Raw genomic sequence first — 27,238 nt, forward strand, 5'->3', positions numbered from 1 at the left:
CTAGAACTCTTTTTAATTGTCACTGTAAAAAATGTTTGAAACTGAAAAATTGTTTCAGTCCATTCCAAAATAAGTAGAAATAATATTATTTTAGTTCCTGATACTTTCATAAGAATTGTTAATACATTTCACAAGAAAAAAGTCTGAAATTTTTCAGAGACATCAAAACAGAAAAAAAATAAGCTGTATGGAATGTCACAGAACCAAAACCCTAGAGGTAGCATTGTATAATTCCTATTTCTTAATCTACAATATTAAAGGAAAGAACAGGTCAAGAAGAAAAACTCATTATTTTTGCAAAGCTGGGCCTTGCATAAATGAATTTCTATTCAATTTCTATTTCTATTGAAGTGACTGATCATAGAGTCGTTAACAAAAAAGACAGACATGTTGATTATACATATTATTATTTCTGAGCTCAAACTAAATGGCCCTAAATGATGTGAACATTTTTAAATTCAAACAATTTCTCAAGATCTATTAATATTCTAAAGATTATTTTTGTCTCAGTCTTACTAACAAATATAATACTAAAAGCTGAAAGAGCTAGGCACCACTGACTAACATCTATATTCCTAGTTACTCAGGAGGCTGAGATCTGAGGACTGTGGTTTAAAACCTTACTTGAATCCATAAGATTCTAATCACCAATTAATCAGCAAAACGCTCAAGTAGAGCTGTGGCACAGCCTTTAGCAAAACAGACAAACAAGGAAGAGCGTGAGGCACTGAATTCAAGCCCCAGTACAGGTTCACCCCCCCCCCCAGACATAGCTAAAAGATTAATACTATATTTAAATCCACACTACCATAAAAATTTGAAATAGTGACAAGTACTGATAGAATTTCAAGCAATAAACAGGAGTCTAATGTTTTCAAATCCCATCTAAGATTTTTTCGTATGTATTTAACATCTCATAATTTTGAATGGAAAGGGGTTCAGAGGTATAGTTTTATTCACAATATCTTAGAACTATTCAACAACAGTTTTGAAGAATAAAGAAAACCATACTTTAAATAAACACATTTTCTGTCACAACTGAATGTAAAATGATGATATTCTGAAAAGGACATTAACATGAACTCAGCAAGCCTGTTGCAATTTCTGTTAATAGCTAAAACTGCCTTCACAAAAGATTTTTGCTCAGTCAAAATGTAGTCTGAGTTGAACACAATATTGCTGCTCATTTTACACCCCTCCTCCCATGAACACTCTAAAGAAAAGGTAAAGTGTCTCACTTGCAAATATCTGTGGGATATTTACAGTGTAACTTTTAGAAGAAAAGGCAGTGATAGGAAGGTAATTAAAAGAATTACTCACTGGAAGAGTATGAAATGACACTGAAATGATAATTTCATTTTTAAAAAGAAAGAACATCAATGGGGCTAAGGAAAACCATTAGAAACCAGAATAGAAAATTCTAATGCCACCAGTTTCATGCTTTCATTAACAGAGAAGCATGGGAGTGGGGGGTCATGAGTAATACAAGGTAATAACTATCTCTAATCAAAGCATAAAGTCCATAATGGAGGAGCCTCCTTGGCTGCTATAGAATTACAGGTATTATTTAAATTAACAAATCCATCAATTCATGTCTTTACAGAAGACATGTAAACATCTTATATACGGAGTGTAAGTATTACATTTTGGCATTAGAAAACAATTTAGAAAAAAGCATCTCACTATAGATGTAGAAATTTAGCCCTGGAAAAGTATATGAAAAATGCACTAGGATCTTACTTGCTGCCATCTTCTGCTGTCCCTGAAGGAGGTTATGAGTGTTAAATACCACAGTTACAGCTATGTTGATTAATTCAAATATCTAACGCTTGCCTCAAGCAAGGTCAGGTTTGCAGCCTGCTGAGCCAGTATCTAACAGAATAAGTGCATGTTTACAGGTTCAATTCCTATTTTTTATCATCCACATTATAGTTTTCCAAGACTGGGCACAAGCCAAACCAAGTAGAGGTAAGTGTCTAGCTGCATTAAATTTTTAATAATAAAAGAGACATATATATGCTGAATTAGAAATCTAGATTCTTAGAAATGAACCAAAGACAATATTGAAAGAATTGATTCAGATTATCTCATTAAATGCCTATAACACAAACAGGAAAAATAAGTAGAAGGTAGGAAATTATCATAAATCCCATTATATGTCCTATATTATGTATTTAATACCTCATATTTTCAAATATTAAAAATAATCTTCATGCATATGGCAACATGTATAGATCATAAATGAGAATAACTGTTTCAAGTTAATGATCATAAACCAGACACATGATAGATTTTGACAAACTCTAGATTAGGTAAGGAGAGAATTTTTCCCCACTTATCCAGGAGACGAAAATTCATGGAAAATTGATTTATGAAGTCATAAGGTAAAAATGTAAATTTATATAAAATTACATAAAACTGTTCTAATATAATATTGAGTATGAATTATCCTTTGGTAGAGGACTGGTTTCTGGAATCGAAAAGCAGGAACAAAATGGGATCAAGTGTTTCCTCTTCTAAGATATAAGAGAATGGAATCAAGCTCAATCAAATGTCAACATTGCAATCAGCATTAGCATGATAGCTTGTCCTACCTTCTTCCTAGTGCAAAAAAAATCTGGAGAACAAGCCATAACCCCTCAACCTTTCAAGTCAAAAGAAAAAACTAAAAGTCTCTAGCAACTGGGAAAATTAGCAACTTAATCATGTGCTTAAGATGCTGGTATGTGCACCTGAACAGATAATAATTAGAGATGAATGGCAAGATAGATAAAGTTGTCTGGCAAGGTGGAAAAGCTACAGCTCCATATTTTATATGGCAATTGAATGTACCGGCTGTGGACTTCCATTGAGTTTAAGTAAAACTTGAATTGTAGGTCCCTTCTTAATGTGGTTCTGGAAGGGAGTGTAATCCACAGAACTAAAATGTAAAAGTAGAGGGCAACATACAGCCTTCTTTCCAACATCAGAACCCACACACTCAACGTGGTGATCAAGGGCTAGTAATCAGACAGGAAGGCACATTTTTCACGTGACCACAGCCATGGGTGTTATGGAGAGATAGAAGTATTCTTATTCTCCTCTTTCTCCCTGACAGCCCTCAGAGGATGAACTTCAAAGAGAACAAGACATTATCCAGCCCTTTGGGACACCATCTCCATTTCCCTTTCCCTGTCTTCTTTTTCTCTTCTCTACCCCCCTCCATTTCTGTCTCTTCCTCTCATGTCTGTGACTGTTTCAGTGCCTCCATCTGTCTCAGTCTTTCTGTGCCTGTCTCTCTGTCTGTCTCTATCTGTAAATATATTTCTCTGTCTCTCATATACATACACACAGGCGCGCGCACACACACACACACACACACACACACACACACACACACACACACTATTAGGCATTGGCGAGCAAGGAAGATGAGTGTACAGGGTGCAGGTGTCTCCAGCCTACTGAAGTCTTGCTGGGGTAGGTGTTACAGGGTATAGATGAAATTTAAACTGAATTTCAGACTTGAGTTTAAAATTAGGTTGAAACTGAATAATTAATACTAACTGGCATGATTCATCAGATTAAACATAGTCAATAAAAGACCTTGCAATTCTATATCCTACCATGTACTCAAGAGAAATAAAAACATGTCCAAACAAAAATGTGTACATGGAGTTGGGAATGTAGCCTAGTGGTAGATTGCTTGCATAGTATGCAGGAAGCCCTGGGTTCCATTCCTTGGTACCACACACGCAGTAAAAGTTGGAAGTGGTGCTGTGGCTCAAGTGGTAGAGTACTAGCCTTAAGAAAGCTGAAGAGTAGTGCCCAGGCCCTGACTCTAGCCACAGAGCTGGCAAAAGTAACCCAAAAAACTTGTGCCCAAGTACTCACAACAGCATTACACATAATAGTCAATTATGAAGAACTCACATTCTTAAGAGCTGCAAAACAAATAATGAACATGTCACATAGGAATATATCATTGTTTGTGCATTGTGTGGTGTGTTATTTGGCAATAATGAGAAGGGTGTGCCACTATGTTGGTGAGCATTGAGAACAGCACACAAAGGAGAAGAAGACCAATCCTCCAAGTATAATTTAAATAGCTTGCACTGATTAGTAGCATATGGCAATATCTTCAGAAAAATGGAGAATAGCTAGATCCAGGTGGGATAAAACTAAGGACAACTGCCTAAGAGAAATGTTAAAGACAATGGGTAATAACTGGCTGTCAAATATTTCCTTTGTCAGGAAAAAATGTATCCCTTTAAGACATTGTTATAAAATGTAAATGTTCAAATTACATTTCTGCCTACTTCTATTACCCCTGAATTTCTCTCTGCTATTACTTGGCATAATGGAAAATGACCAACTCTCTGCTAATGAGAGTATACAAATATGTACTATCTGGTTCATATGTTGAAATGCATCACAAACAAAAGAATTTATCACTAGAGGTTAAAATTAAAAGCCATGCTCAAGGGATTCAGTTCCAGTACTTTCTCTACCAAATTGGTGTTGATAAATGTTACAGTGGAAACAAAAGTTGAATGGCTCTAATCTTCCCAAAAAGATTCCCCTAAGTCTCATTAGCTGTCATCATAACTATGTTTATCATCTCTGAAAGAGCTCCAAAAATAATTTAAGCCAAAGGGAAAGACATTGCAAGAGTGAACACTGGTGTTTCAGGGATATTTTCCATATGATTTTTATGTTTGATGGCACAGATGGACACAGGGAATTGAGTTATCCTCTGCTCTAATGTTAGTGTTATCAGTAGCCAAAACAGCAAAATTAAACCAAACTCTTCAGTCTTAACTTGGTGGATTATTATTTCTTTCATCATGAAATTAGTAAGATGCAGGTTATATCTCCAAACTTGTGAACTACTGACATAGTGAATACTTATGGTCAGGGTGGTAAGTGGACTAATGGCTAATCTACACTAAGTGCTTCCTGTGATGCAGTTGGCACAAGTCATGTACTGCTAATAACTGTGAAGTACATATTGTTATTGATTTAATTTTCCACATGAGAATAAGATAGTATGAAGTTTAGTATCTTACTCAAGGCAAGTAACTAGTGGTGGACTCTAGAGTACTATTATGTTTCCTAGAATCTAGGGATTACCTCAACAGGTATGTTAGAAATTTAAAACATATGTATTATATGTTAATAACAGATAAAATGAGTAGTATAAATAGATATCTTAAGATAAATTAGATAACATAATAAAATAGGTAATATTTGTTTCATGCCTTCTAGTGCCATTGCTTTCTAAGGCTATCTACACAAATTCTCTATTTATTCATTATACTAATGTTATGGGGTTTTCATTGTTTGGGTGTTATTATACAGACAAGTTCCTTAAGACTGAAAATCAGTTACACCACTTGCTAAATGTATCATGGTTAGTAAAAAGATGAGCCAAGATTCGACCCAGCTTAACTCAAAATCCTTTATTCTCAAATAAATAAATGGTATGCCTGCATGCTATGGAGAGAGAACTAGCCAGAAATCATCCAATCGACTGCAGAATAGAATACTTTATATTAATATTATGTTTTGTCTCTCCTTTTCTTTTGCCCATCCCGGGCTTGAATTCAGGGCCTGAGCACTGTCCTTGGGCTTTCTCAAAGCTAAGCTCTACCACTTGAGCCACAGTATCACTTCCAGATTTTTCTATGTATGTGGTACTGAGGAATTGAACCCAGGGCTTAATCCATAATAGGCAAGCACTCTACTACTAGGCCATGTTCTGGGCCAATTTTTATATATCTCTTAAATATGAAAGGACCAAGCTGCTACAGAGCAGTTTGCTTTAGATATGAGGATAAAATTCAAGTTCCATCATTTTTAGTATTATTTTCAGCACATCAATTGGGGCTCAGGCTCATGTTTTATAAAAGAAAACACGAATTGCCTTACATACTTCTAGATTTCATTTTATTAAGTATGCAGAATGAGGCATTATCCTTTAAAAAATCAATCCATTGTTATATATTTTGAGGCTTGCTTTTGCATAATTACTCAAAATTCTTTAGTCTTCTAGGTTCCATTTTGATCTAATAGACTGCCATAGTCATCATGTCCAGAAAAAACATTCTTGCACAATTGGATCAATATTTGTTGTAGAAAGTCTAAACTAGATTAATTGGGTTAGTATGGGTTTGGATTTTAGCCATTTTATCAGGTGTCTCAGATTGGCTTCTAAAAATCGATGTGTCCTACTGTCACTTTCAAGCTTGAGAGTGTGTCAGAGATATTCACCGACTTAGTCCAAGGCAAAAGGTAGCTTTTTGCTTAAGTGACCACACATTTGTGATAGAAGTAAAACAGACAGGTCCAAAGAGAATGCAGAATTGATCATTGGGTCAATTAAACCTGCACAAGTTATTTATTTTAAGGAAACTATAATATTCATTCTTTATTTCTGTTACAATATCTTCATTCATTCATTTTATTAGTGAAAAAATGGACAGTAGGACAATAATAAAACACGAATAATATTTTCATGAATTTCAAAACTGGTTCAACAGTTTTTAGAAAGTTTCTGTCACAGTCACAGGTTATACAGTAAAAAGATAAGATAGTTTTATAATTTTTTCATAAGTGTGTACACCAATCCTAGGGCTGGGCCTGGCTGAGGTCTCTGAGCGTTACGCTTTACCACCTCACCCACAGCTCTACTTCCTTCATCTCTTTTCTGGTCAACTGGAGATAAGAGTCTTAAAAACTTTCCTGTGCAGACTGGCTTTGAACCAGAATCCTCAGATATTATCCTCCTGAGCAGTTAGAATTACAGGTGTGAGCCACTCGATTATGGTTCACAATTCTATTTATAACTTTTCTTTTTATGCTATGTCTGTACTGTAAGATTAAAAATATCAAGTAGGAAGTATTAACCAAAACACTTGGGAAAATATAGCTATACAAGGTCTCCACAGTAGACACTTCGGGGTGACAAAAATTGTATATTTTCACAATTTGACTAGACCCAGCAGAAACAATCCAAATCAACATTAGTATGTAAATGCGTTGGAACTATGTCTCTCTGTAAGCGTACGTGTGAATAGCAAATTGGTTAATGGAAAAGTTTTATTTAGGATACGCTAAACTTGCAGGTGGGCTCCATTTTTGTAATGATTACAGTATACTAAAACATTTTTATTTATTTTAAATCAAAAAGTGCTATATTTTGAGGAGAACTGTAAATATATGGTTAGAACTGGAAAGTCATTTTCACAAGTATCTTCCTAAAAGAAAAGAACTATGGTCACTTTTGCCTTTTGCTCAAAATGAAAATACAAGAGAGAAGGCAATTACAGCTTGCAGTCCTCAAACACAGGCAGGTGTTTGAATATTTGAAAGGCTGTGGTGCTGAGGCTCAAGTAGTAGAGTTCTATCCTTGAGAAAGCCCAAGGACAGTACTCAGGCCCTGGGTTTATGCCCCAGTACTGGCAAAAGAATAAAATTTAAAAAAGAATCAAGGATTAATGGAAGGACAGGGGGAAAGTTGAAGGTGACTGCAAGCAAACCAAGGAGCTTTCATAGCTAATTCCTTATTGATCATTAAGTAACAATAGCATATTGGCTATTACACACAGGCATATGAAAGGAGGTATGTTTTCCCACTTTCACCAATTTTCATGATGTTCTTTATGTACATGTTTATTTCTCTAAAATTTATTTGACATGACTGTTGAATTATACAATGTGGATTATACCTAATAATATTAATTTTTGGTATGTGGACCAGAGCCTGGCCTCTGGCATGTCTCCATGTGGGTACAGAAAGGTATGTAGTAACCAAGGAAATGTAGTCCATTTCTTGGGAATGAGAGCGTTTTTTAACATTACCATGGATCTATGACTTAGAAATTATTTTTTACTGGACTTTTCTTCACAATACAGGTCTACATATTTGTGTACAATATTGAAATTGAAAAGCACTGTGTCAAAATTTCCAGAGAATGAATTCTTATGAAAGGTATTTAAAAAAGAACCCAAAGTGATGTGTCCAAAATTTTTACTGACTTAACTGTAAATTAAGATTAGGACAACTTCCTTGGGAGAACATCAATGGTTTATGTTTGAGTCAGAAAAGAATTTGTACTTTTGTCAATACAGCTTCATTTTATTAATTTTAGTTAAGTTTATAAACACAGTAATATCAAAACACATTTCCTAGAAATATTATAAATTAAAATCATTATCATTCTGAAGCAGAATTTCATTAATCAGAAGACTTTTGCATTTTTTCATTTGTATTTCCATTTTCTATGAAAATATCCACATAGTACTAAAAATGATATGGTTGAATCTTCTCTTAGTAATTTAGGATAGGATTCCTAAAGTTGGGGTCCATGTGCACTTAATTTGATATCTGCAATTTCTCACATTTGAGGAATGCTGACCTTAGGCTAAGTCAAATAAATCTTGCCTTCATTATTGCAAAACACTGAGCTCCAAGAGGACCCTCTTTATTAATTTTATCTGTTTCTCCCAAAACATCTGTTGGGTCCTTTAATGACCTATTTACGTCCTGGATTGTGCCTAAGAAATCAATTTATATCAATGTTGATCACAACTCTTTTTGCTTTATAGTACAGAGGAGTTGTCCATGATTTCTAATACTGAATCTTATTAATTAATCATACTCAATATATTAATCCATGACTAAATCTCCTTATTACATTGCCTATGTTCTACTCTTTCTATTCGTTTACCTGATCCTTTTCATTGAATTTTTTTTATCCACTATCTTTTTTTTTTTGGATTTTTTTTATTGTAATTAGTAAAAGGGTTACATGATATTTGCCAGATAGAAGGTGCATTAATTCACATACATTGATACCCTTTCACATGTCTTGGTACCCATTACCCTCCCCCAAAATAACTTTATATTTGAAATAATTCCTTAATGTGAACATTAAGGTATATAATGAGAAAGGAACCAAGAGAGTGAAGAAAAGGAACAACTTCATTACTTTGCCTCTGACATTTAATATGATCATGTTGCATTGTTTCGTGTTCTAAGCCATAACTTGCTCATCTGATATAATAACCCCCCACATTTCAAAAGCTTTGATATGACAGGTTAAATAAGAAACACAGAAGTGTGATATATCTGTGGTATCTGTGAAAGATAAAGGATAAAGGGGCCGGGAGTTTGGCCTAGTGGTTAAAGTGCTTGCCTAGCATGCATGAAGGCCCGGGTTCGATTCCTCGGTACCACATACATAGAAAAAAGCCGGAAGTGGTGCGGAGGCTCAAGTGGTAGAGCTCTAGCCTTGAGAAAGTCCAAGGACAGTGCTCAGGCCCTGAGCTCAAGCCCAGGACTGGCAAAAAAAAAAAAAAAAAAAAAAAAAAAAAGAAAGATAAAGGATAAAAAAAAAGAAGGGGTGACACTGAGAAAACTGAAATGTATTCATAAACTGACATGTTGACTTAAAACCCCCTTGTACAACTACTTAAAATTAGTTTAAAAAATTAAGAATTTACTATGTGGTCTTTGGCTGTGTCCATATCAACTTGGAGATATCTAAGGTGCAATCACAGCACCATTATTTCACTTTGGGGAACTTGAGCACTACTGAACCTTAGATGCTTCAAGTAAAAATGAGACAAATTGTACTCATAGGATTACTTTAAATATTTCATAAGACAATATATGCACATTCTTAGCCCTGTTAAATGCTTAAAAATAGTAGGCATTTCAGAAATTGACAGGAGTTGAGAGTATGTACTCTTACTGCTATTGGTAATAAACAATAGAAATGACAGGATAAAGGACAGCTCTAAAACCTCAGGAACTCTCAGGGTGAGTCCCAGTCCAAATTCCCAGTGAAGTTCTTGAAATTCAGCAGGAGAAGAAACAACCTCAAGAACATGCTATTATGGGATGTTTATAGGAAAGCTGGGAAAGCTTGTTGCAGCTTTGAAAATGCAGATGGAGATCTCTCTCATTCTCTCTCTCTCATTACAGTCTTGAGATTTGTGGCTAGAAAATAAAGGACCTCTACAGAACCACAAATAATCAGAAACTTTCCCCAGAAGAGCATCTTATGCACGGTGGTTGAACATATCAGCACCATATCCATATTTTATGTGAGTGAAGACAGAAAGGAAGCCTCAGGCTCGCACTAAAGATGCTGCAGAAATTACTGAAAGTTCTGTTTATAACTTCCCTTCAAATCTGCGCTTTCAACCCATTCTGGAGAAAAAGCAAAGATGTTTTGATTATGAGCTACATCTCTTAATAAATGCCCATTCATATTTTCTCATGAAGTCAGTTAGCCTGGGGGACTCAGACATTCTGTTCCAGCTTACTAAAACTTGAAATGAACTATACACAAATATAGTTTGCCTCTTGGCCTCAATTAGCCAGTTCATCATTCCCAAATCAAAGCAAATAGTAGTAAAAAAAAAAAAAAAAAAACCATGAGACACCCATAAGTTGAGAGCAACAAGAGAGCTAGAATAGGCCTCAGTTTCCATTGGTTTCCAGCCATTCTGTCTCTGCTTCTTGCATCACATAACCCCATGATGTTTTTTATGCTCTCCTACTTACCAAGGGCTTGGTTTCATCTTCATCTTTGAAATAATAGAGCTGATCTCCTTTAAGCACAAACCAACGGGCATGCCAAGTCTTGACAAAGCCTCCTTGCTTTCTCAGCCACCCACACTTGATGGCATTCTGCCGCCCTTGGCCTTGCTGGGGCTTCTCCATGGAATCATTGTTCTCCTCCATTATCAAGCAGATGGATATTCCTATTTAGAAGACAAGATGAAATGGAAAGAATAAAATACCCCATCATAGTTCATTGTCTCCTATACACATCACATTCTTTTTTCTTTTTCTCTCAATGCTGGCACTCCACAACCTGAGCTACAACTCCACTTCTGCCTTTTTGCTGGTTAACTGGAGATAAGAATCTCACACTTCTCTGTCCAGCCTGTTTTGAACTAATATCCTCAAATTCCAGCCTCTTGAGTAGATAATATTATATACTTGAGCAACCAGTAATTCTATTCTTAAAGAAAAAAAAAAGAACAAGCAAGGGGAAAGGTTAGAAAATGTTTGCCAACTCATTAGCCAATGTTCTGGAAACAAACCACAGATCTGCCAATAACATACCCAGATAAAATTTGGAGAAAGCTTGTGCTTTCTGACTTTCTTAAATGATTTAGCATCAAGGGAATGAGAACTTTTTTTTTCCTCTGTAGAATTAAAGAAATCCGGTGTACATCTGCTGCACATAGACAAGTCTGACTACCAGAACAAACACTAGCCCTACATATGTTTCAAGTTTAAAGGACTATTTTAAAATGTTTAATGGAAGACATTTGGTTTGCAAATGTGAAATTTTCTCAAAATGGAGCTACCCTCCTTCTTTCAGAGTATCTCCTTGCAAGTTTCTCTAGCTCATCAGAGGTTAGTACAGCTGAAAAACATGTAAAAGAAAACAAAAAGCCTATGTGGCTGAGCTGAAATTCCTTCTCACCATTCATCATCAAACTTCAAGAAAAAGTGGTCTCTCCAGGGTATAGAAACAAAAGCCATATAATGAGTGATTGTTGTCCTTAATGTACTATATTAACTCTCATCTCTTTTGCTGTCCCTTGGTTATCTCATATTGTTACAGTATTTCACCTGGTTCTCTGACATATTGTATATATGCTTATTTGGTTATTTGAAGTCAGATAGGGAAGGGAGGAAAAAAAGATGAGGGGCTGTGGTGAGGGGAGGGAAATGGGGACCAAGATATGAAAAAGGGTATCAATTTCTGTGAAGTAATGCACCTTCTATCTGGTGAATATAATGTAACCCTTCTATTAATTACAATAAAATACATGAAAAAAAGAAAAAGTGGTCTCATAGCTCAGGATAGGATATATGTGAAACAGTTCAAGTCCACATACCCTACACATACTAAGAACATGAGCTCATTGTAGAGAAAATAGTCATTAATAGTTGGAAAGCTCAGTGATTGCAGTAGGAACACAAGATACAGGCTTTCTGGGAGAACTAAAACTATGTGTTTAGAATGAAGGGGGGCAATCACTGGTGGCTCACACTTGTAAGCCTTGATGCTCAGGAGGCTGAGATCTGTGGATTATAGTTTGAAGCCAACTGCTGAAAAAAATGTCTGTGATATATATATATCTCCAAGTAGCCATCAAAAAGCCAAAAGTAAAGCTGTTGCTCGAGTGTCAGCCTTGTGTAAAGAATTGCTAAAGGACAGTATATGGATACTAAGTACATTTAATATGCATGCATTTGTACTGAGAAAGTAAAAGTGCCTGGTTATCTTTCTGCCTTTGATGAAGGTTTAGAGATTAAGTCATGAAACAAAAAAAATTTCCCTTAGATATAATAGTACATAAAGCCCCTATTTTATTGTTCTATAGGCAACTCCAGAATTCAATGTATCTTTTTGACTGGATTTTTATTTTCAGCAATCTTTGTTTCTACCCAACTTCTTTGTTTCCACTTCTCTGAAATTTTGATTGTGAGACCTTATTTACATTAGAAGTATGAGGTTTATCCTTTCATTACTAACCATGGTCCAGTTCCTTGAATACCATTGTGACATTATAGGCAGAGTGATGAAGCTTTGGTTTTAATTGCATTGTATTTTAATCATTTCAACCTCCTTTCCTGTGAGTTGCCTCCTCCCCTGGAATATATTTCCATCTCTCTAGCACTGCTTTGATCTTCTCTTGAAAGTGCTTTTCAACTTCAAATAGGTCACTTGACTACTACTTAACTCATTTAATATCTACTTTTGATCTTTTTATGTTTTAATGCTGTTCTGCTTGATACCCTTTCACACCTCTGCAGCTCATCTTAAAACTTTGCTTTAGAGGTATTCAAATGGCCATTGTCTCTGTCTGCTTTCTGCTCCTATGTGCTCATGTATAGGTGCAGATTTGGTCATGTCTAGCATGTCTAGTGTTTTAAGTCTGTTATACCCCGCAGCAGGCACTTTCAATCATTTTCACAGAACTTGACCTAGTGTGAAATGGCAAATAAAAGCCCCCACTAGGAGCCAGGAGTTTGGCTTAGTGGTAGAGTGCTTGCCTAGCACACATGAAGACCCAAGTTCAATTCCTCGGTACCACATACATAGAAAAAGCCAGAAATGGTCTATGGTTCAAGTGATAGAGCTCTAGCCTTGAGAAAACCCAAGGACAGTGCTCAGGCCCTGAGCCTAAGCCCAGGGTTGGCCAAAAAAAAAAGCCACCCTAAATAAGCATTAAATATTGTAATACAATTTAAATAACAAATATGCTTATTTAGACCAAACAAAAATATTCTCTTTCTTTGTCTTTTGGCATTTAAATTGTTCAACTTATTTTATCATGTTTATTTATCCTTTGACCAAACATTTTAATATATAAAGTAAAATACGATCATAAAACAAGCATATCAACACATACAAACACCCCCTCCCCCCACACACACCATTAGAATACATTACAGCAAAACAATTCTTGTGGATAATCTTTCTTTCTTCTGAGGCTCATGCTTTTAATTGAGTATAAAAATACCCCTCTAAAAAATATGCTCCCCCCCAAAAAAATCCCTCTAAATTCAATCCAAATAATTAGTAACCATCAATAATATAGAAATACAAGTGAGTAGCTCCCCCTATTTTCTCTACTATTAATACCTTAGTGAAAAAGAATGTTCATACATTAGAAAATGGTTCATAATTTTTACCTTTGTTTATGTCTTACTGAAACCAAGAAAAGCACTACATACTAAACTCTTGGTTAACTAATTATATGCTCATGATTTCAGAATAGTTCAAAAAGTATTTTAATGTAATACTAATTATCACAATTCACTAAAACAAATTCAAGTATGTTGATCATAACCAAGAAGGATATAATGATTTTCTACTAAACAGTTACATATTTTTAGACACATTTAATGCTTCAAATTCTGATTTGTTCATTAAAATAAGGATTCTGGATTAGTTTATTCTAAACTATAGTTCTTTCTAATGCTTTGAAATCTTTCATTTTTAATCCTATAATTGTAGGAACACCAGATGTCCTCAATATGTCATTACAGTGTCTGGTATGTGAGAAAGCTCAATTAGTGTTTGGTTAATTATTCAGTTTTGTGATTGGCTGAACACTAAACATCTAAAGTGCACAGGATAACCTGTAAAACCAATTCTGCTCTAAACTTGTTCTTAGTAAATGATATAATCATAGATTCATTTTAAATGATTTACTATTTATTCCCTCTCATCAACATATCAAATCAATCAACTGAAAAGATAACACATACAAAATATGTAAAAATCAATCTAATTGGATTCCTCTCCATTATTGGGTCTGAAGGAAACCCTACCCTGTGGTCCTGGCCATCTTCTGAAGGAGAGAATTCTAGTAGCTTTCCAACTGGTGTTTCTGTGTTCTATATTTACTCACAAATGAAAACAGACAAGTATATACACTTATATTATTCCTCAAATTGCTTCCAAAGTGAACTTTTAAGAAGACAATGATACTGTGTCTGGAAATTTTATGGGCTTCCCACTGTACTTATTTCAAAACACAAAGACTTTCCAAACCTGATAGTCTCTGAACTATCAGGCACTCATTTATCTTTCTAATATCCTGCCACTTCCTGCCCATCTCCACCCTCCAATCCACACATACTCACTCCTTTAGGTTTGGTGCTTTAATATTTGCTAATCTGTCTCTAGAATTACCTGACTCCATCTCTTTGCATAGCCTATACTTTCTCATCAAAGACTCAACCTAAAACCTGTTCATTTTCTCTGTGTCTCTACATTTAAATTTCTGATTTTTTGTTACCCATAAACAGATCTTAAACTTCATGAAGCTCAAGAATGTGGTTTTCCTCCCTACAACCTCCACAATGCCTCCCCGATGCTCAGCAAGTAACTGCTAAATCTATAAATGAAGCTACGTAACAACGATGATAGAATTCCTACAAATAATATTTTGAGAGTCCTGTGAGGTCTGGTCCTGGGCTTTAATGCAGGGCCTAAGCACTGTTGCTGAGCTTTAGTACTTAAAGATAATACTCCACCATATAAACCACAGATCTTCTTTCAGCTTTTTGGTAGTTCATTGGCTTAGCTGGCTTTGAAAAGAGATCCTCAGGTTCCAGACTCCTGAGTAACTAGGATTACAGGCATGAGCCACCAGCACCCTGCTTCAGGGCTCTTTTTAATTATAGTTAATACCTTACAGAAGAATGTATAATTAAAAATCTTAAAAAAGGTTTACCTCTGATGTAGGAGATTTCACTTGGTATGTAAACTGTTCTTAAATACAAAATTAACACACTTGAATAAGTCCCAAACTGCTCTTGATGGAAACATAACCTTGAAAATGTTTACTTTTTAGTCTGTATAGTAACTATGTGAACCCAGTTGTGGTTGAGCACCAAGAAAAGCAATTTATTGGTTTCAAGTTCCCAGAGACTGAATTCACCGCTGTCCCCTGGGAAAATAATTTTTCTTAAAATCAGAAAGTCTCAGTTGAGTTGTTCATGAGATTACAAAGTAAATCACTGATATTGTCATAAAATCAATAGCAATGAAAATATACAAATGTTGTAAATACATGATTATGCTATATTGAAGCCAAAACAGAATTCAGAAATTAACTTGTATCTTTCTACCACTCAGGAAAAAATCCTTTATGATGGCTAAAATACCATGGTAACACAAGGAAACCTAACAGATAAAAACTATGGCTGCAGAATTGGCAGAAGATGGTGCCGAGACAATAGGGATGCTGCCTAGCTCTCTCTCACAAAAAGAGAGAACCAGGGAGTCCCACGAGCCAACTACCTTAAGAAATCCACAACAACAAACTCAAAAAGCAACGGAGAAGGACTCAAACCGGAAAAGAAATCCAGATAAAGCTCACATCCAACTTTCTCAAAGAACTCAGAACACGAGGACCCCTCCCCACCCCTCGCCGCCAGCTCTGAGCCACGAAAAGCCACATCAGAGGGCGCTGGGCCGGGCAGCCCCGACCTCCGCAGAAACCAGCATAGGACAGGGCCAGCAAGCCCCGCAGAAGCATCGGAACCCAAACATGGAACCAGAACAGCAAGCAACGGAACCCAGACACGGACCACAGGCAGCGGAGGAGACCTGAGGGGAGTGAAAGACCCAAAACCACCGTGGAACACCCACAGATAAACACAGAGGCGTGAGTAGCGCAGCGGGTCCCCAAACCCATCGGGAAAGCAGAGATGGTGGCAAGCAATAAAACTTAACTCAGACCCATCCACCCCTCCCGAGAAAGACCAGCAGGAGCAGGGGGGCAAGGAATTTAGAATCCTGTCCCTTCCCTCAACAGCCCCCTCCCCCAGGCCATTGACTGGAGACTGACAGGCGGGCGCTAAGACCCAGCACCCCACCAAGGGAGGCGGAGGTGTCCCAGCCCCCACCCGCGCACCAGGTTCCTCTCCCAGGCCACTGGGTCTGGAGAGTGGGGAGCGCTGAGACCCTGCCTTACAACAGCGGGTGGGGTGTGTGGGAAAATAGAAGCCAGCATCTGTCCCCCTCAAATCTTGAGTCGGGCATCCTCCAGCTGGGAATCCTGGAAAAGATAGCACCGAGGGGTCCCCCACAGTCACAGACTCTCTGACAAAGCAGCAGGGAACTGAAGGGCCAACCAGCAGCCAGGCTCCCCTTCTGAGAATCAGAAAGGTCCTCAGCTGGGCCCTACCCCTGGTAACAGAGCAGACACCTGCTGGCCCTGCTGAGAGCCCCTGGAAACTCCCAAACTCCAGACCCTTGGCCAGGGCCCGCCCCTAGAAGCAGCACAGGAAAACCAGTGACCCCCCCCCCAGTACACTGAGACTGAAGCTTGCAGATCCATCCCACGGCCCACTGTGAGGCCACTGGTTGGGCTGAGAGCTAGTCATACAGCAGCACACAGCCTCTGGGAACTGACAAAACACTTGCAAAAACTGCAAACTCTGACCTAGTCAGCAGAGGAATCAATTTGGCCAAGAACCACAGGTATTCGCATATTCCCAAAACCACTGGTCCCAATCCAAGTAAAGACCGCTACCTACTGACCACAGAGCAAACTACAACAACAGTTCTCGATGCCAAGGAGAGCGCAAAGACGAATTACGACATACATAAATAATCAAAGTCCCACACAAAGCCCAAAAGGAAACAAGAGCGAAGGGATGAGAGAGATGTCACCATTCCAAGAAATGACACCTGAAGAGACACGAAACATGACCCTATTCAAGGAGATGATTGTGGACATGACTAAAGACATTAAAACAGAATTCCAAAAACAATTCCAGGAAATCTCCAAAGAGCTCCTCGAATTCAAAAGAGAAATGGAAGAAAAGATAAATACCCTCAGAGCAGACATGATCGGCTCAGTGTCCACACTTCAAGCAAAAAAATAGGCATTAAGCAGCAGATTGACGGAGATGGAGAATAGAACATCAGAGACAAAAGATAAAACACAAGAGCTGGAAGAGAGAATCGCCACCTTGGAAAAATCAGTCAGAATCTACCAGAGAGAGCTCCAGGAACTGGCAGATGCAGCAAACAAGTCTAATCTTCGTATAATAGGGATTGAGGAGGGGGCCGAATTTCAGGACAAAGGTATGCAACCTTTATTCACCAAAATCATAGCAGAGAACTTCCCCAACCTCAAAAGGGAAAATATTCACATATTGAAGGTTTCAGGACCCCAAACAGGCAAGATCCTAGAAGGAACTCATCTAGACATGTCATAGTAAAGACACTAGACCCGAATACCAAGGAATTGATCTTAAATGCTGCAAAAACAAAGAAGGAGCTATACTAAAATGGGAAGAAAATTCGAATTACAGCAGATCTCTCCATGCAAACCCTAAATGCAAGAAAAGCTTGGAAAAACATCATTGATGTCCTGAAGACCAACAACTGCCAACAACAGACTGATACATCCAGCAAAATCAGCATTTACATTTGAGGGAGAAACAAGAATATTTCACTCCAAAGAGAAGCTTTATGAATACGTGCACACTAAACCAGCGTTACAAAGAATACTAATTAATCGAGAACAAATTCTAGAACATCAAGAACCCCCATCAAGAAGCAAACATCTATAATTCACTAAACACAAAAGGGGAAAAAAGAGAAAGAAACTTAGAAGTAAAAATAAATAACAACAATGGACACTGACCACTTCTCCATAATCTCCCTAAATATGAACGGGCTGAAAAATCCAATCAAAAGACACAGAGCAGCAGACTGGATTAAGAAACACCACCCATCCATACGTTGCCTCCAAGAGACCCACCTCACTGCAAAAGACAGAAACAAATTCCAAGTGAAAGGCTGGAAACGAATTTTCCACTCCAACGCACCAAGCAAAAAAGCAGGAGTAGCAATCTTAATCTCCGACAAAATTAACTTCTCAGTAAAATCAGTACATATAGAGACGGCAATTATATATTAGTAAAGGGTACAATCCATGCCCATAATATTACAGTCATAAACATTTACTCCCCCAACACGGGAGCACCCAAATTCGTCAAACAAACTCTCTTAGAATTACAGAACAAGACAGACTCAAACACAATCATAGTGGGGGACCTCAGTACACACACTCTCAACAAATGACAGGTCAACTCAACAAAAATAAAGCAAAGACACCATCGACTTAAATGACACCATAGCCCAGCTGGGCTTAACAGATATACACAGAGTCTTCCATCCAACGGTGAAACTTTTTACATTTTTCTCAGCAGCACATGGAACACACTCCAAAATAGATCATACAATAGTTCATACAGAAAACTTAAGCAAATACAAGAAGACTGACATAATCCCATGCATCCTATCAGACAGTAGAGTCAGACTAATTCTGAACAATGCAGTCAAAGTCAAAATCATTCAATCACTTGGAAACTGAGCAACACACTTCTGAATAACTCCTGGGTAACAGATCAGATCAGAAATGAAATTAAAAACTTCCTTGAATGTAATGACAATCAAGAAACATCACAAAGGAACTTATGGGACACAGCAAAGGCAGTTCTAAGAGGCAAACTTATTGCACTAGGAGCACATAATAAAAAGACAGAAGAAAGACCCAACAAAAAAAGAAAACTACAGACCTATCTCTCTAATGAACACAGATGCAAAACTCCTCAATAAAATATTAGCCAACAGAATCCAGAAACAAATTTAAAAAATCATACACTATGATCAAGTGGGCTTCATCCCACAAATGCAAGGTTGGTTTAACATTCGCAAATCAATCAATGTAACACATCATATCAATAGAGTTAAGGATAAGAATCATATGATAATTTCTCTGGACACGGAGAAGGCATTTGACAAAATACAACATCCATTCATGTTGAAAGCAATAGAAAAAATAGGTATAAGAGGTCCATTCCTCAAAATAGTGAAAGCCATATATGAAAAACCTACAGCCAGTATTATACTAAATGGTGAAAGACTGGAACCATTCACCTTAAAATCAGGAACTAGACAGGGATGCCCACTCTCTCCACTTCTCTTCAATATAGTGCTGGAACTCTTAGCCAGAGCAATAAGGCAAGAAAAGGACATCAAAGGGATCCACATAGGGAAAGAAGAAATTAAACTATCCCTATTCGCAGACGACATGATCCTCTACTTGAGTGACTTCACTCCCAAACTTCTAGAATTAATAAACCACTTTAGCAAAGAGGCAGGATACAAAATCAATCTTCAGGAGTGAGTAGCCTTCTTGTACACCAACAATACACAAACAGAAGTCCAAATCAAGAAAATGATCCCATTCGCAATAAACCCCAAAAGAATAAAATACTTAGGAATATACTTAATCAAAGATGTAAAGGAATTATTCAATGAAAACTATAAAAGCCTAATGAAAGAAATTAAAGAGGACACCAGGAAATGGAAAGACATCCCATGCTCATGGCTAGGGAGAACCAACATAGTGAAAATCGCTATACTGCCAAAATTGATACACAAATTCAATGTAATCCCCATCAATATCCCAAAGACATTCCTTACAGAAATAGAAAATATAATCCAAAGATTCATATGGAACAAGAAAAGACCTACAATAGCCAAAACAATTCGAGGCAAAAAGAGCAATTCTGGTGGTATTACAATATCAGACTTCAAACTCTACTATAGAGCCATAATAACAAAAACTGCTTAGTATTGGCACAAAAACAGACCAGAAGATCAGTGGAACAGAATAGAAGACCCAGAAACAGAACCACATACCGATAGGCAACTTGTATTTGACAAAGGAGCCAAAGATATACAGTGGAACAAACACAGTCTATTCAATTACTGGTGCTGGCAAAACTGGGCAGCCACATGCAGAAAACTAAAAATTGACCCTAGCCTTTCGCCATGCACAAGCATTAATTCAAAGTGGATCAAAGACCTCAACGTCAGACCGGAAACCGTGAAACTGCTACATGATAAAGTAGGAGAGACACTGGAACTCATAGGCACAGGCAACAGATTCCTGAACAGAATCCCAGGGTCACAACAGATTGGAGAGAGACTCGCTAAATGGGACTACCTAAAAATAAAAAGTTTCTGTACAGATAAAAACATAGTTGCAAAAGTAGAGAGACAGCCAGCCAACTGGGAAAAGATATTCACCAACAATACATCTGACAAATGCTTAATATCTAGTATTTACAGAGAACTCAAGAAACTAATCCCCCGAAAACCCAATAAACTATTCACTAAATGGGCAAGGGAACTAAAGAGAGACCTATCAGAAGAAGAGATTAAAATGGTAGAAAAGCATATGAGAAAATGTTCATAAATGGTCATAAAGGAAATGAAAATAAAAACAACTCTAAGATACCACCTTACCCCAACAAGAATGGCCAAGATTTTGAACTCAGACAATGACAGTTGCTGGCGGGGTTGTGGAGAAAAAGGAACCCTACTGCACTTCTGGTGGGAATGTAGACTAGTTCAGCCACTCTTTAAAGCAGTATGGAGGTTCCTTAAAGAACTGAAAATAGACCTTTCCTATGATCCCGCCATACCACTTCTGGGCATCTATCCTGAACAGCATGACCCAGGATATTATAAAGACACCTGCTCAGCTATGTTCATCTCTGCACTATTCACAATAGCCAGGCGATGGAAACAATTCAGATGCCCTACTGCAGATGCATAGATATAGAAAATGTGGTATATATACACAATGGAATTCTACACAGCCAACAGACAAGATAAAATAATGGCATTCGCAGGGAAGTGGATGAATCTAGAGCGAATCATGTTGAGTGAGACAAGTCAAGACCTAAGGAACAAAAGGCACATGGTATCCTTAATATGTGGCTATTAAATCCAAAGAGTACAAGAGCGAGGACTCAATAACTACATACCCAAAGTCATGGACATGGTAAAGGAAATACAAACATAACTATATAGACATAAAAACCTATGACTCTATAGACATAATGTTTTATTTCATAAATTAATATGTTTCTATGACATACAAACCCTTAGCCCAATTTTGATTAAGTTATAAATACTAAGTCCCAGTGATTGTAATTAGAGATTCCCTCCTTGAACACTTGTTTGTTAAACTTGTCATTTAAAATATGATGTAAACATAAGCCATATAATGAATGATGTTGTTCTTAATGTACTATGTTATCTCTCATCACTTTTGCTGCCCCTTGGTTATCTCATATTATTACACTATCTCACTTTGTTACTTGACATATCAGATATATTTGTATTTGGATATCTGAAATTGGATAGGCAACGGGGGAAAACAAGATGGGGGGGGTGGGGTGAGGAAATGGGGACCAAGACATGTGAAAGGGTATCAATGTATGGGAATTAATGCACCATCTATCTGGCAAATATCATGTAACCCTTCTATTAATTACAATAAAAATATATGAAAAAAACTATGGCTGCAGTGATAATAAAAATTATATTATGGCATATGAATCTTAGTTAAACTACTTGTGATATACATAAGGATCCTATTGATCTGTAGTTTGAAGCTAGACTAGCTCAATGGCATATGTCTGTTCTCCCAATTATCGCAGGAGTAAATAGACAAATTTCAGTTCAGGCTAGTCTGAGAAAAAAATAGCAAGACTTTAACTCAAAAATAGCCAGAGGAAAAAAAGAGATGAGACATGAAGTAGAAGAGTGCTTGCTTCGCAAGTAAGACACCAATATTTTTTAAAAAATTAAATTTTCCCCTCTTGTTGTGTTATCTGATTTTGGCACCTGGTATATGTATACAGTTATTTGTTCATTTTAATCAGGCAAGGGAAGGGGAAAAATGATGATAAGACAAAGGACAAAGGGTGAACCAATGTAACAGAGATACTCATAAGATAATATTTTGGAAATGAATGTTATAAGTCTAGATATGGTGGGGGAAGAGAAGGTGGGGAAGTAATATACTTACTACCTTATGAATGTAACTGTAGCTCCTCTACATAACTCCCTGACAATAAAATAAAAAATACAAGTTTGAGGCACTCTGAAAGAAGTTACTCAGGATCAAGAATGTGGCCTAGAGATAGAGTGCTTGCTTAGCATACAGGAAGCCTTGGGTTTGACTCCTTGGTACCACATGCACAGAAAAATTCGGAAGTGGTGCTGTGGCTCAAGTGGTAAAGCACTACCCTTAAGGAGGCTCAAAGACAGTGCCTAGGCCCTGATTTCTAGCCCTGGGACTGACAACCAAGCAACCAACCAAACAAACAAAAAGTCACTCATTCCCTAAATTGTGCATTTACTCTCAAGTGTACTTTTAATTTTCACTTTGGTTTGCATTACCTAAAGACTTCTACCAAGTCCTTCTGTGTCCACCTTCAGTTCTTTCTCAGATGAGACCAAGAACATTCTGGCAATTGACCCTGTAACCTGAGTCCTGTAACAATATATGGCACAGGAATTTCCCATCATTCAATTGATTTTCACCTAAAGAAACGGTTTCACACCTTTATGATTCTACTCAGGAACTAGCAGCACAATAATACTGTAAAGTATGATCAGAATGAAGTTGATTCTCATGACAGTTTTTCTCAACTTTAAGAGTACACACATAGCTCTTTATATTAGTGACTCGATTGTAACAAAAATACATACAGGTATGTATAAATAGGATTGTGGATGCCATAGAGTTGAAATGGATTTGAACTTTGCTTATTTATACTCAACTGTATACACTTAGCAAGCACATGAACAGAAGCTAGTAGAACACTGACATAAAAGAGGAGAGTAAAATTCCACCACATGTCTCCATTCCATGCACCGAGTGTCTACTCCCAAATCATGTAAGATATACAGCTTCTGTGTGTATCAGACTCCTTTGCCCCTGGAGAATGGATATATTGCTGTGTAAATGTGATCACAGTGTGTGTGTGCCTTATGGATCTTAAAAACAAATAAATTGCTCCAATGGTCCAAACAAAGTGATCTGTTACAGTGCTAAGAAAAACAGCACACTGGACAATATTGCCATTTATGAAAGAATTATGATGCTTTCAAGAGTCATAGTCACCCTTTATGCTGCCACTAGGACCAAATTTCTTTGTAAGATATGATTCTAATGTGCATTAAATAGCTACAAATAGCCAATACTTACGGCATAATTTTTCCTTTTTTTCTTTAAATAGCAGTTTTGCTCTACAGCTGTTTATGAAACGCTAGTTTATCAGGCAGTAGGATGTTTTATTGGTTGCATGTCTAAGTACTAACAGGAAGCCTCTCTTCAAAATAGTTCACAATATAAAAATGTGCATAAAACCTATGCACCAGAGTCTTGAACCTATAATTCTAGATAATCAAAAGGCTGTGATCTAGAGAATCATGGTTCAAAGGTAGCCCAGAAAGAAAGTCCATGACTCAACAAAAAGCCAGGAAGGAGGCATGGCTCAAGTGGTAAATTGCCAGTCCAACTTTACCAAGTTGAATAAGTGTCAGGCCCTGAGTTCAAACCTCAGAAACACCAAAAGAAACGCTTCACATAAAGACTGGTGCATGTACATGTATATATATGTTCGTACATGTGTGCATGAGTATGTGCAGCTAGTGGTTGAGTGGGTACACACACATTGTTCATCTCTTCTTTCTGAAGAATAAATTTCCTTAAAAGAAAAGTATTTATTGTTCTCTTTTCTAATTTTGTCTTTCTGGTAGTCCTGGAACTCTAATTCAGGGTCTGGACACTGTCATTAGGCTTTCTCAAAGGCTAGTACTCTACCTCTCAAGCCACAGGACTACTTCCAGCCTTTTTCTGTGGTACTGAGGAATCAAACCCAGGACTTTGTGCATGCTAGGCTATGTGTGAGCACTCTACCATTAGGCCACACTCCTGGCCCCTCTTTTCTAATTTTTTTTTTATCAGTAAGGGCTTACTTACATGCTTGCTATGTGGGTTCTCTACTGCTTAAACCATGCCTCTATCCCTTTGTGCTCTGGTTATTTTTAAAATAAGCTCTTGATTTTTTGCCTGAGCCAGTTTGAACCATAATGCTCCTATTTATATTTCCTAATATTACTCTTTTCTTTTTCTCATATATTTTTTATCGTAATTAATAGAAGGGTTACATGATATTTGCCAAAATAGAAGGGTTACATGATATTTACCAAAATCAAATACGGTGACTGACAGCATGGAATAAACCATAGGGGAAAGAATGAAAGAAAAAATAAAAATCTTTACATAGTATATTAAAAACAAGCATAAAGAAAAGCCTATTGTTTCCATATCCTGGAATTCATTTTACTTAGCATCACCTTATTTGGTCATATATACATAGCTATTATGCTACTGTGATCTTCTGCTAGGAAAATCCTAGACACATACTAATTATTATAAATGAGGGAAATCATATGTCCTTAAAAATATGGCAATGTCATTTTTTTCTGATGGCAGCATGGAATTCCATTTTGTATATACAACACATTTTCTTGATCCATTCATCTATTGAGGGCTATCTGGGTTGGTTCCACATCTTAGCTATGGTAAATAATACTGCAAAGAACATGGTTGTTCTGGTAGCTTTAGTATGGCCTTGTTTCTGGACATTTAGGTAAATGCCCACAATTGGAATTGCTAGGTCATAGGTGAGCTCTATGTTTAGTCTTTTGTGGAACCTCCACACTACTTTTAGAGTAGTTGAACACATTTACCTTCCCACCAACAGTGCAGTAGCATTCTGTACTGGGCATCCCTGGCAGCATCTAGGAAATATATTTAACAGAATCTAGGAGAGAACTTCCCAAATATACAATGGAATTCTATTTCTCCATCAGAAAGAACAATATTGCACCATTTGTAAGGAAATCCAAAGACTGAAAAAATTATATTTAGAGAAGTAAGCCAGTTCCAAAGAATCATATGTTGATGGCTTCCCTCATGTGCGGTAATTAGAATGTAAATCTATCATACACTGGAGTATGATAAATTCTACAGGTTTCTACGCATTCACATGGAGAGAGAGACGAAAGGAGGATATTCTTAGAAGAAGGTCACATTGGCACAACAGCATGTGTAGGTCATCATATAAAATAATAATTTTTGAAATGAACTCTAGGAAATTAAAACAAGCAGGTGGTTTTCTTTGTTGTTTTTGTTTTATTTTCTTCTTTTCTTGTTTGCTCATTTATCTGTCCTTGGGAGGGTAAGAGGAGGCAGAAATAAAAACAAATAGTGAAAAATGGAGCAGTGGTAATCACTATACCCTATACTGAAAATGAATTGTCCAACTTTTAGATGGAGACTAGAGGGGAAAAACTGGGAGAGAGTGAAGGAAGGGGGGACATTGTTCAAAAGACATGTACTTTTTGTCTAAATTACGTAACTAACTCTTCTGTATATCACATTTATAATAATAATAAATAATATTTTTGCCAGTCCTGGGGCTTGAACTCAGGGCCTGAACACAGTCCTTGGGCTTTCCTCAAGGCTAGTGCTCTACCAGTTGTGCCACAGCACCACTTTTGGCTTTTTTCTACATATGTGTTACCCTTGAAATAAGGTCTTCGTGCATGATAGGCAAGCATTGTACCACTAGGCCAAACTCCCGTCCCCATAAATAATCTTTCTTAAAAAAGAACATGAGAGTTTCACTACACAGAGATCACTAAAGGACCTGGTTCTGCTATTATTACAGTTAATCTATGAAGTTTTGTATTTATATTTATAATTTTTAGAGCAGTTCTTTATAATTAACCACACATGTGAGGCAGAACTTAATATTCTTTTAAGACTGTGAGCTTTAAATAACTTCAAGCTAAATAATATAAGCACATTTTCATGAGAGTAAATCATAATTTAAAATGCTCAGCCTTCTACTTCAGCTTAGTGTGAATACTTCTCCATCCTCTCACTCCAGCTGGATTTTCTCTGCTTGTTCACATTGTTCAGTGTATCTCTTCGGACTCTACTTGTAGTGGAAGTTGGTTCTCCACATGGAACTCTCTGACTTGCTGCTACTGACTGAATGTTTCTGCTAAAAGTTAATTATGATAAAATCTTAATCTCCAGCATTACAGTATTTGAGAAGAAGACTTCGGGGGAGATAATTAGGGTTAGCTGAAGTCAAGAGCATGGACCTTTATCTGATGGGATGAGTACGCTTGTAAAAATACACATCGGAAAACTTGTTCATTCTGTTTCTTTCTGGGCCTACATAAAGATCTGGAGTGATCACATTAACAAGGTGCCAGCCGATGAGCTAAGGGAAGAGTTTTTAGACAGAATCTATCTTGTCAGCATATATCTCCAGACTAAGAGAATTTTACTATTTAAACTACCCAGTCTACCATATTTCATTATGGTAGCTTGAGAAGAGTAAGATGCCTACCAATTTATCAGCCTTACCACAAAGTCTAAACATGAGCTTGTTACACTCATAGCTATTCTTGTTCCTGAAGCACTGGCTTCACTAAAAGAAGTCTTCTGTGAGATTCTTCCTCTCCCCACTCCTCGCCAATCCTTAGTAAATGATTAATGTTTTCCATCCTGGGAAGGGAATAAATGGACTCTTCTAAAGAACTCATTTTAGAACATAGAGCTTCCACACTGAATTAGTTAAATGTAATTTACACTGAGGTTTATCTCCTTGTCCTACATGCTCACCATGCTTACTTCTCTTTTCTTCTTCTGAGTACTACAATATTTCCAGGGCCCTCAAAGATTTGGAGTTAGAGATGCCTCAGCTCTGATATTTTTGCTTCCTTTCCCAATCTTGCTT

The 27,238-nt window shown here is 37.1% G+C and overlaps 1 protein-coding gene across 3 annotated transcripts in view; it reads right to left on the bottom strand.

Annotated features, from left to right (window-relative positions):
* Positions 1–27,238, bottom strand: part of Arhgap24 (Rho GTPase activating protein 24) — a 460,279-nt gene that overhangs the window by 353,811 nt on the left and 79,230 nt on the right. For all 3 annotated transcript variants that reach the window (XM_090343274.1, XM_090343273.1, XM_090343272.1), the window contains one exon: positions 10,556–10,755. In XM_090343274.1, the coding sequence (XP_090199400.1) occupies positions 10,556–10,735 (180 nt within the window). In that variant the 5' untranslated portion in view covers positions 10,736–10,755. The remainder of the gene's footprint in view (positions 1–10,555; positions 10,756–27,238) is intronic.

Source organism: Megascapheus bottae, chromosome 13, assembly GCF_031878675.1.
Source record: "Megascapheus bottae isolate mThoBot1 chromosome 13, mThoBot2.hap1, whole genome shotgun sequence".
In the NCBI taxonomy this organism is placed as follows: domain Eukaryota; kingdom Metazoa; phylum Chordata; class Mammalia; order Rodentia; family Geomyidae; genus Megascapheus; species Megascapheus bottae.